The sequence below is a fragment of the Micromesistius poutassou genome (genome assembly GCF_964030765.1).
Source record: "Micromesistius poutassou genome assembly, contig: SCAFFOLD_4675, whole genome shotgun sequence".
NCBI classification, from domain to species: Eukaryota; Metazoa; Chordata; class Actinopteri; order Gadiformes; family Gadidae; genus Micromesistius; species Micromesistius poutassou.
The window spans coordinates 421-12,500 of record NW_028179735.1 but is presented as its reverse complement, the minus strand read 5'-3'; the positions used below and the strand labels follow the sequence as shown (position 1 = coordinate 12,500).

Below are 12,080 nucleotides of genomic sequence, written 5' to 3'. Positions count from 1 at the left end.
AACGGCTAATGATTTTCTGAGGGAAATGCCATGCTGGATGCAAGCAGAAGATAGCCTTTTCTCAGACTAGCGTTGTTGGACCAGCCCAGGCGTGGCTCGTAGCACTAATTATGGGTCTGCTACCTTTACGCTCGAAGGCTCACGTAGTCGACTCTTCTTCACTCGTTAAAGGTCCCATGACGACGTGCCACCAGGTGTGGTGTGATTAGCCGGCTAATCACACCACACCTGGCGGCACGTCATGGGACCTTTAAGTCTTCCTAAACCACAGAGGAACACTACTGGATTCCACCACATCTACTAATCCACGGTGAAAGTGGTAAGATAAAGCATGTGAACTTGGGAAACATCTAGCAGAAGGACTCTCCTATCGCCCTCTTTTCCTCTCCACTTTGCCCTTTATTGTAACATAAAACATAAAATCATCTGAGGCCTGTTTACAGTTACATTTGTATTTTTATGGATCTAATCTGCTGCGTGGATCATTTTTCTATGGCTGCTAAAATGATTATTCTTGATTACGTCTCAGAGTTACAGCTTGTTTAAATATTGAAAGGAAATGCCAATAATGTGTTGAAGTTGTATGCAGGCACGTATCGCTTTAACATTTGCTGAATAGAAATGTTGTTCGTGTCCTTCTGGGGACCCCGGCCCACAGTTTGAGAACCACTGGTCTCCTAGAGAGACCTAGAGACCTAGAGACGCAGTGAGACCTAGAGACACAGTGAGACCTAGAGACACAGTGAGACCTAGAGACCTAGAGACGCAGTGAGACCTAGAGACACAGTGAGACCTAGAGACACAGTGAGACGCAGTGAGACCTAGAGACGCAGTGAGACGCAGTGAGACTTAGAGACGCAGTGAGACCTAGAGACGCAGTGAGACCTAGAGACGCAGTGAGACGCAGTGAGACCTAGAGACGCAGTGAGACCTAGAGACGCAGTGAGACCTAGAGACACAGTGAGACCTAGAGACACAGTGAGACCTAGAGACGCAGTGAGACCTATAGAGACGCAGTGAGACCTAGAGACGCAGTGAGACGCAGTGAGACCTAGAGACGCAGTGAGACCTAGAGACGCAGTGAGACCTAGAGACGCAGTGAGACCTAGAGACGCAGTGAGACCTCCTCTCCAGGTCCCAGCGGAGGGTGCGCCTGCGGGATGCTTCAGGGAGGAATGTGTCCTGACCCCTCGGTATCGGAGGGTCGACAGCAGGGTGACTCAGAGGAAGCACCGGGGGGTGTTATCAGGATCACATGTTACACCCACACCCACATCACACTGGTTAGACTGGTACCCACCAGCACTGGTTAGACTGTTACCCACCAGCACTGGTTAGACTGTTACCCACCAGCACTGGTTAGACTGTTACCCACCAGCACTGGTTAGACTGGTACCCACCAGCACTGGTTAGACTGTTACCCACCAGCACTGGTTAGACTGTTACCCACCAGCACTGGTTAGACTGTTACCCACCAGCACTGGTTAGACTGTTACCCACCAGCACTGGTTAGACTGTTACCCACCAGCACTGGTTAGACTGTTACCCACCAGCACTGGTTAGACTGTTACCCACCAGCACTGGTTAGACTCATCACACCCACACCCACCAGGACAGGTAAGACTGTTTCTCTAGCCTCTAGACAGGTTAGACTATTACTCTGGTTATGGGTCAGGGGTCAGGGGTCAGGGTTAGGGTACTGACCTGGTCAAACAGCTGCTTCCCCGTGGTGTTTGGGTTGAAGGAGAACTCGAGCTCTGCCTCCATGGTGGTCACCCGGACGTTGATCTGCAGAACACACATCACTTCTCTTTAGTCACATGACCTCCCAGCCAACACCGCCAGCAAAATGCGTTAAGTTAGGTTAGGTTATGCTATGTTATGTTATGTTATGCTATGTTATGTTATGTTATGCTCTGCTATGCTATGTTATGCTATGGTATGCTATGTTATGCTATGCTATGTTATGTTATGTTATGCTCTGCTATGTTATGCTATGGTATGCTATGTTATGCTATGCTATGTTATGGTATGTTATGTTATGCTATGCTATGTTATGCTATGCTATGCTATGCTATGCTATGCTATGGTATGGTATGCTATGTTATGCTATGGTATGCTATGTTATGCTATGTTATGGTATGTTATGCTATGCTATGTTATGCTATGTTATGGTATGCTATGTTGTGCTATGTTATGGTATGTTATGTTATGTTAGGTAGGTAGAGACAAGCTATTCTCAGCATCTTGCAATACCAGCAACGTGCATTTGTACCCCAGGCAGTGCAGGAATGGAACCCTAACCTGCCTGTTGACGGGGAAACACACCAGTTGGGCTACACAGGCTGTAAGAACTATTAGTATTCATAAACATCAGACAAAAAAATAAATATTCTAAAATCCTTGCATTGGCATATTTTTTTTTTAATGATTTTTTTATGGTAGAGTGACAGACAGGAAGGTGTGGGAGACAGAGGGGTGGACATGCAGCAAAGGACCACGGGCAGGAATGGACCCGGGGGGCTGTGCGGTAGCGACTGAGCCTGTATTGAGCCTCTACGCACTCTAACCACCGAGCCACCGGTACGCCCCAGTTTGTTGATGTAGGTCTTAGAAACTAACTTCAACGAGCTGTTTAATGGCTTAAACAGTTTGTTGATGTAGGTCTTAGAAACTAACTTCAACGAGCTGTTTAATGGCTTAAACAGTTTGTTGATGTAGTTCTTAGAGACAAACTTCAACGAGCTGTTTAATGGCTTAAACAGTTCTCGTAAATGTCTCCAGTGCATCTTAAACGGTCCCTGAACCCGAGTCTTCTTTAACAAGCACTGAAGCGTTTCTTAGACGTGTCTTTAATAAGTCTTAAGCGTTTCCCAATTAAGTCCTACAGGTGTCTTAATCAGTGTTGATGCGGTGCAGGAGTCCAGGGTGCCTGCTGCTATCTGCCCGGACTCTGGACTCTCCTTGCCAGGGGACTGCAAGGTTGCAAGACAGCAGATTATAATATCTAAATAGCGCTGCGCTGCCAAGTTTCCTCGACCTGGCACTGATATTCTCTCCCCCGGGCCCCCTAGCAACCAGCACAATGCTGAACAACCCCTTAGCAACCACAGAGTCACAACTGAGTCAACACACCCACAAGAATGCTGCTTTTACCTCTGCCACAATAAAAGCCCCCCCCCCCGCATTCAATTTCACTGTACTCTGTGCAATGACAACATCTATTCTACACTACAGATCAAACAGGACAACATATGGTGAGGATACGTAACTAATGGAGGAGAACGTTTCAACGTGACCGCGTAGTAAAAGACACCCCTGCTCTTTTCCACAAAGGAAAATTCGGCGCGGTGTAAAGCAATCGTCCGTGAACCCTGACCCCATTAAAGCGTTACCCAACAGTTTTATGAAGTGACTCTTTAGTGCGCGCCCCGGCACATCGTAAAGATAACACGTCGTGACACATCGGACCATGGCGTCGTAACCACGGCTCCACATTCCCTCGCACCGTCTCATCACCGTCGCCAATAGCAACAACCTTTACATCGCGGCTTCCGCCTCGGGATATGTATGTATGACCGGTGATTGGACGGTTACTCATTACCAAATACAAACACCTCTTTAATAAGTGTGTGAGACCGTGCCGTCTCCTTCTTAACGCTTTGCTTCCCTTGGTCGGCACTTTGTAGCGCGGTTTCTGCACGAAGCGCGCAACACGGATAGATGTTGATTGGCTAATGAGACACATATCGGATGTGGATTAACTGTTTGTACACGTTGTGTCCGTTGTACCCCCCCCCCCCCCACCCAACCATATATCAGCAGGTCTTCTCAACCTGCTCTGTGTTTAGTTAGTTGCTCTGTCAACAGTACAGGCTGTAGTGGGGAAAGTACTCTGATCCTTTTACTTTGCTGAATTATAAAGGAATTGTCCTCCATTCAGTGTACTATTGAAGTATTACTGCTAGTACTTGTTGTGGTGAAGGTAGTCCAGAAACTGAAGTAGCAAGAAAATAAAAGTAGGTTCTTGCAAACCCTTACTCAAATAATTATACTGTAATAGATATATACATGCTAATACTTGTGGAGAAAAAGTATAACCCAAGTAAGAATACCTCACATTGGTACATGAGCAAAAGTACTTTCCTCCCCTGGCGAGTAGGGCCTGAGTACGTCGTGCTGACCACGCAGCAGACGGCACCCTAAGGTGCATACCCTACGCACCCTTGAAGGTTCTCTGCATACGTAATCTGGAGCCACCCTGCGGCCTACTCAGACGTCACTGTTCACCCTGCAGAGAATTCACCCTTTGATAAGAAGGTTCACCCTTGAAGTTATGATAAGAGCACACTCTGAGATTCACTCTGGTTGCGTCGAGTCATGATCTGAAGTAACCGCTGCAGAGTTGCATCCGATGTATCACAGGTATTATTCAGACCTATTATTGGCATTTCCTAAAAAAAAGGGAACTTTCCCAACAGAAGGACTCCTTTGTCCTAGAGACCAAACGTTGAACTAGTCAACAAAATATATCATAAAGTACATCAAAGCATCGAGCCATGTGAGGAGCGGTCTGAGCTCCATGAACAGCTGGACATCTGTCTCGGCCCCTAACACTTACATCACCTTAAAACCTAACCCTAACCCCTAACACTTAAATCACCTTAAAACCTAACCCTAACCCCTAACACTTACATCACCTTAAAACCTAACCCTAACCCCTAACACTTACATCACCTTAAAACCTAACCCTAACCCCTAACACTTACATCACCTTAAAACCTAACCCTAACCCCTAACACTTACATCACCTTAAAACCTAACCCTAACCCCTAACACTTACATCACCTTAAAACCTAACCCTAACCCTAACCCTAATCCTAATCCTAACCCCTAACCCTACTGTACCCCAACCCTATCTCCACCCCTATCCCTACTGTACCCCGACCCTATCTCCACCCCTAACCCTACTGTACCCTAACCCTATCTCCACCCCTAAACCCTATCCCTACTGTACCCTAACCCCTAACCCTACTGTACCCTGACCCCTAACCCTACTGTACCCTAACCCCTATCCCTACTGTACCCTAACCCCTATCCCTACTGTACCCTAACCTTATCTCCATCCCTAACCCCTATCCCTACTGTAGCCTGACCCTATCTCCACCCCTAACCCTACTGTACCCTAACCCTATCTCCACCCCTAACCCCTAACCCTACTGTAGCCTAACCCCACCCCTAACCCCTATCCCTACTGTACCCTATCTCCACCCCTAACCCCTATCCCTACTGTACCCTAACCCTATCTCCACCCCTAACCCCTATCCCTACTGTACCCTAACCCTATCTCCACCCCTAACCCCTATCCCTACTGTAGCCTGACCCTATCTCCACCCCTAACCCCTAACCCTACTGTACCCTAACCCTATCTCCACCCCTAACCCCTAACCCTACTGTACCCTAACCCTACTGTACCCTAACCCTATCTCCACCCCTAACCCCTAACCCTACTGTACCCTAACCCTACTGTAGCCTGACCCTATCTCCACCCCTAACCCCTATCCCTACTGTAGCCTGACCCGATCCCAACACCAGATGATCTCATGGGGGTTTAAAGCGCCCGGCGGGCCCTCAGAGTCGCTCTCTCCTCAGCTATGGTTGTACGATGTGAAGCTACGATGGGACAGGGGTCAAACTGCAAACACCATCTGGTTAATGAGTAAATTCCAAGAGGGCTAGGTCCCTCTTGCAAGTTGCCACACAAGAATACCACAATAAACCCTGACAAACATATTTGTCTTGAAGCTGTACACTTCATGGAATATTACAGTATTACAGAGTTCTGCTGTTGTTGAAGTCTGCGATCTGTGCCGACTGACTTTGGGTTGAACAGCAAATACCTTTAGACCTTTAGTGTCTCCATTCATTATGTCACTGACGTCCTTGACCATAAGTGGCTGGGTTCTCATGACTTGGTGTCAAGAACAAAGCAGAACAGAGCTCTATCCAACACAAACCCAGTTACACAGTTACCTATCTACCTAACCCAGAAAGAAGACATAAGCGGTAATGTCACTATACCATCGTCATGTCATTATTTCACCATTGTTTCACCTTACATAATTGCATTTAGTTTTCACTAAATCCCCCCCCCCCACGAGGAACCAAAGAGGAGGATCTTACCGTTTTAGGCATCTTGGCTGGGAGTGTTTTCAAGCGGCAGCAGTGGAAAGTTCTCTCAGAGCGGAGAGAGAGGGACGACTGGGCGACCTGCGAGCTGCTGCACCTGACTGAGGGCTGGCGGCTGGCGGCTGGGCAGGGCTGACGTCCTTTGAACCCAGCTGGAGGTCAGTGACGTGGTGGTTGGTTGTCCCTCTCGCCCCAGCAGCACCCTCTCTGAGACACGCCCCCTCCAGCGGGGCGGGGGGGGGGGGGGAGGGGGAGGAGGCTCATCACAACGGAAGCACCTAACGCCCCCCCCACCCCCCCCCCCCCCCTCCAGCGACCTTTGACCCTGGAGCACACAATGAGGAGTTGTTCCTGAGGAGGCGCAGCGGGGAGTTCTTTGGCGTGAGGAGCGGTATGTGGACAATGGAAGCGTACTTAACCGCTCTAATAACTAATCTCTTTCACTTGTCTGTGCTACCTTTTAACTTCATCGAGGTGTAGCACCCTCTAGTTGACATCATTAATATATCATTTATTCAAGGTGTAGCACCCTCTAGTTGACATCAGTAATACTGTGTCTTTCAGAGGGTTGAGGATTAAGGCCCTTTATTCAGAAAAACACCGTAAAATAGAAAATAAAGACCCTTTGTGGTTTCTTCCCACAAACTTTTTTTTTAAATTAAATCACCAAAGATGGAATATCAATGCATACAATGTCTTGTCTTGTTGATCTTATCTGCTGGTGTTACTGGTGTTGAATATCAGCGTCTGTCAGGAAGTCAACCATTACTAGACTGAGAGGGGAACTACCAAACAGCACAACCTCGTAAAGACTTAATAACTTTACGTCCTAGTAGTACTATATCTAACATCAGTGTCAGGGGAAAAGTGCTTTATTCTGTGTTATGGCACTTTCAGCTATACTGTCACTATTAAGTCATTTTAGCAGACACTATTCTCCGATGCCACTTATAGTGTAGGATTCTTTAAATACAGATCACTAGTACGTACAGTAGGGAGGGGCTTACAGATGCTCTTTAGCTGGAGAGTACAGAGTACGCCTCCGTATCACTATCATCACTATCATCACTATCATCATTATCACTATCATCTATCGTTGGTGTGGTGCACGCCCGCCCAGTCACAGGGAGGCACCCCCCATAAACACCAGGGCACACCCAGGGTGACACCCCCCATAAACACCCGGTCAAGTGTCTCCCTCCGGTGTGTTTATTCAGATGACTAAGATAGCCGCCACTCCCACAACCCCGCCCTGCCCTCTCTGACATCAGAGAGCTCTTTCCAGGCCTGTGCCCCTCGCCTTTGGAATGCTCTACCATCGACCTTGCACAGTATAGAGTCCACTGAAAGTTTTAAGAAAGAACTTAAAACCTATCTTTTTAGCCTATCACACGGCCGCCCGGCTACACGGGCGGCCGTGTACCCGGCGATGGGGTACTTGGTCTTGTAGGTTCCCTCAAAGACCTTCTCCAGGGAACTCAGCTGGTCCGCGGTGAGACCCGCCTGATAGGGGGGGAAGGAGAAGGGGAACCAGTGAGAGACCATAACCTCCATGACCTCTGACCCCCTCTTTGTATCCACATGTGTCCCCAAAACCACTCTCAAGTCCATACAAGGTGCACCAATGATCCAGCTTAAAAGGTGCAGTAGTTCAGATTTAAGAACTTTTATTGGGGTATAACTTGTGAGAAATGCCATCAGCTGTCAGTGGGTGAACTGTGCTGTGAGAACATCAGTTTCCCCTCAACTTCGCCTGCCTCTCTATGACGCCAATTGCGACGCAAATTCCTGGCTCATTCCAACCAATCAGGGCATCTCTTCTGTGATTGGTTCTAGGAATCCATCTAGCCTTGTCAATCACAGGTGAGTGAAATGCAACACCGCTGAACTCGTAGGGGAGGGAGGGGGCGGGGCACAGGGTTGTTTTCAAATCTCGACACTCTCTCTCTCTGCACAACACTCGAGTTTCACCTACAATAGCTCTACACTCCGTTGTAGGCCGCTCCCAAAGCACGAGAGAGAACCAGCTTAAAGCTACGTCTTGCCCGGACGGCGCGTGGGCTGGTGGTGGAGCGACTGAGTGTGTAAATTGTCGATTGTGTGTAAAAAAAATAGTACTTAGCATTGTGTAGCCTCTTACCCTAGCTATCCTTGTTGTGTACGGGGAATGGGTTAACCTAGTGATGGTTATTGTATACGGGAATGGGTTAACCCAGTGATGGTTATTGTATACGGGGAACGGGTTAACCTAGTGATGGTTAGTGCTTGGCACTTGGTTCTATGAACATCCTCGCTGTACCCACAGAGATATATTGTTTCTCTTCCTTCTGACAAATTAACTTATAGTGAGTCTCTTTGGATAAAAGCGTCTGCCAAACGCCCTCGACCTAAACGCAAACGTCTCCTGCTCTTCCACGGAGCCGCCGTGGTTCACTGCAGTGCGGAGGGTGTCCCTGCTCCCCCCCCCCCAAGACCCACCGTGTCGGGGGTCATGTCCGCCGGGTCCAGGGACATCTTGGCCACGGCCCGCGTGGAGTCTCTGCCCACCAGGGCGTTGTAAGGGGCCGCCTTACCGTAGAACTCTGGAGGTGAAACCAACAGGGCTCCGGTTAGACTTTACTGTTCCCCAGCCGGTGGGGGAGTTCCCCTCCACCAAACTGTACCGTTTGGTGGAGATAGATAGTGTCACAGTGTCGGATAGTAAACAACACAAAGCATAGAGAGATGAAAAATAGGCAAACAACAAAAAAGAAGAAGAAGACTCCTAGTTCCTAGTTCCCTCGCTGAGGGAACTGGAAACTAGGAACTATAGGAGTCTTTTTCTTACAAAAACTTACAAAAAACAAAATCCACAGAAGCAGAAGACTCGTAGTTCTTCCTATTGTTGTTGTTGTTGTTGTTGTTGTTGTTGATGTACCTGTCATGTGCTGCTGTGTTATACTGCATGTTTTAGTACAGTCGATCACGTTATAAAAGCATATCATGGCCAAGTCACATCTATCAGGTAATATAATGGAACCAGATTTAGTTTCACTTTGGCGTTTTGGCGTTCGTACCTTTTCCTTTCGTCACGTCAAACACCACTCCCTTGACGGCCATGTAGATGGGCTGTCCGTCCTTAGGGGGGGGGGCAACAAATACAACTTTATCCTCATTACATCGGCGTGGTGCATTAACACACTCAAACACACACATTCTCTCCCTCACACACACACACACACACACACACACACACACACACACACACACACACACACACACACACACGCACGCGTTCACACATATCCCATACACACGCACTCTCTCGCTCCCTCTCTGTCTCTCACACACACACACGCACGCACGCGTTCACACATATCCCATACACACGCACTCTCTCGCTCCCTCTCTCACACACAAGGGCCGGCTCTAGCCCATTTGGTGCCCTAGGCGAGATTACCCCCACGCGTCCCCCCCCCCCCCCCAAAAAAGGAAACATCTGAACCAAAGGTAGATAGATATATATACTTTATGGATTCCAAGTTGGGAAATTGCAGTGTAACACACATTACACGCATAACACGCCCCTCTCCAGCAGCTGTTAGGGGCGTCTGGAAATATTTTTTGAGCGCATCTAGACAGATATAGAGTAGATTCACTTATTACTGTACATATCATATGTGTAATTTATATCAAAAATATTCTAAATTAAAATACAGACACTTTTAGGAAAAGTCAGGTAACAGCAGTATTCCATTTTTTTCATTCAACTAAGTTATTGCACATATAACGTTGAAAACTGTCAAAATGACCGTCTTGGCCGTTCTAGTGTTAAGCTAGCGTTGCTTTATTTCAACCTAGCTAGCAAGCTAACGTTAATACAAATGAAACGTCTTCACACAAAACGGTATTTAAAAAAAGATGACATAACGTTAATGTTACCTTCATATTTGGACTTCTTCTCCTCCTCCTCTTTTCTTCTCTTTTTGTACTGCGCACCCGAGGGCTTTGACGGCCGTTTCATCTCGCAAGTCAACGTTATCAACAATATTACGTTATCACAACATAACCCGCTGTCACTTGACGTGACCTGACCTCTGTGACATCTGACCCTCTGAGGTGTGCAGCCAATGACCCCACACGTCACGTGACTCAGCACCATAATTGAGAAACATGTCATTGTTTATCTGTTTCTTTATTTTGTTAATATGTATTATTTTCAAGACAGAACACGAAGGGAGGGCGCCAATGGGCAGCTAAAATTATTATTATTATTAATTATTATTATTAATTTTTTTTCTCCCTCGAGGGTGACTGGCGGCGCCCCTCCAGCAGATGGCGCTCTAGGCGACCGCCTATGTCGCCTATGCCGCCTATGCCTAGAGCCGGTGTCGTGTAATTCCGGTCCACTTAAACTCATTACAAATTATGAAGTCCATCACTCTGTTTTTTTCAATAACTGTAAAACTTTTAAAATGTATCTCCTCCCACAATTTTTGCTCAATTGTCACCAAACTTGGTACAGAGCATCTCCAGACCGTCCTCAACAAAACTTGTTTCTCGGATTTTTGATTAAGCAAAAATTGATCCTACAGTGCATGAAAACGTATGACTGTAAACAGTACTGTAAACGTATACCATCAAATTCTTGATAAATACATTTTCAATCTTCCTGAAAAAAATTGAGAATATTCTGGAGTCATGGTTGATGAAGTTTGGCAAATATCAGAATTTTATCTCAAAAACTGAATTTTTGAGAACATTTTGAATTCTGCTCTCATGGGAACAACTGCAGCCAATGTGAGAGTGGAATTTTTAAACATCATATTTTCTCTTATGAAGCAAAACACTTATCATTAAAAACAAATCACCAACATTTCCATGCTGTCAAGATGCAATTTATGTATTATCAGATTTTTGTTTAGATGACTGAATTTCTGAAATTTTGACTGCACGACAGTGAATGGCTTACTCAATTTGTGAAGCCACTGTTGAAATGCCACTTGCCAATTAGCCAATTAGCTCAGTGCGATAGACAATGGTCTTTGGTTCCAGAGGTTGTGGGTTCAATCCTCAACTGGTGCAAATTGAACATTATAAGGTCAACTGTCCTGTCTTCCTATTCTCCTGTTTGTTGCTCAGAATTTGCCAAAATTAGCCCGGACCCGACCCATTGCTGCGCAGCAGCTATAATTTTAATTGTTTTTTTTATCATGAAAAAATAGGCAATCAACAGGCCCAATTCTTTTTTTTTTAAGTTAAATGGTAGACCCTATTAGCCTACATTACAACAGTTGAACATTCATCTTTAATGCAAACTAAAAAGACATGAAACATTAAATTTGACCCCCCCCCCCAAAAAAAACAACAACAAAAACAACAGAAGGGGGGGATGATCCCTCCCACCCCCCCTCAACAAACCACCCCCTGGGTGTTGGTGTGGGGGTGTGGGTGGGTGTGTGGGGGTGGGGGTGTGTGTGGGGGTGTGTGGGTGTGGGTGTGTGGGTGTGTGGGGGTGAATGATTCATAAGAGCGGGGGGGGGGCCGGCGACGTCTCTCTACAAGGCCTCGAAGTCGTCCACCCTCTGCTTGGTGTTGCCCATGCGTATCTGCCGTAGGGTCTTGTACTTGTCGCGGCCCTCGCGCTGGTTCTCCGAGTGCAGCAGGTCGTTGCTGGTCTTCTTGCTGTCGTCGCGGGCGTGGGCCAGCTCTGAGCTGAGCGCCTGGGGGGGGGGGGGGGGGGGGGGGGGGCGTGTGGGGGGCGGGGGGAGGGGAGGGGGGGGGGGGCGGGGTTAGTTGTGTTGGAACCAAAAGCCGTTTCTCAATTCTGTACTCGTGTACTTGCGTCTCGGTAAACGTCATCAGTGGTAGCCCCAAACACTGTTCCAATTCCGAGTACGCGAGTACTCTTC

General features: G+C 47.3%; 2 protein-coding genes across 2 annotated transcripts in view; both read right to left on the bottom strand.

Annotated features, from left to right (window-relative positions):
* The window catches only part of LOC311372564 (moesin-like), a gene marked incomplete at both ends in the record, with an annotated part of 9,122 nt that extends 7,319 nt beyond the window's left edge, over positions 1-1,803 (bottom strand). Inside the window, one exon of the mRNA XM_084489553.1 lies at positions 1,705-1,803. Within this exon, the coding sequence (XP_084345679.1) occupies positions 1,705-1,803 (99 nt within the window). The remainder of the gene's footprint in view (positions 1-1,704) is intronic.
* Positions 1,804-6,826: 5,023 nt separating this feature from the next.
* On the bottom strand, positions 6,827-10,192 carry LOC311372563 (neudesin-like; the record flags this gene model as incomplete). The annotated part of the gene is made up of 4 exons (XM_084489552.1): positions 6,827-7,692; positions 8,668-8,771; positions 9,246-9,306; positions 10,100-10,192. The coding sequence occupies 4 exons, from the start codon at positions 10,190-10,192 to the stop codon at positions 7,561-7,563; spliced, it is 390 nt and encodes a 129-aa protein (XP_084345678.1). The 3' UTR covers positions 6,827-7,560.
* Between the last annotated feature and the right edge of the window lie 1,888 nt (positions 10,193-12,080).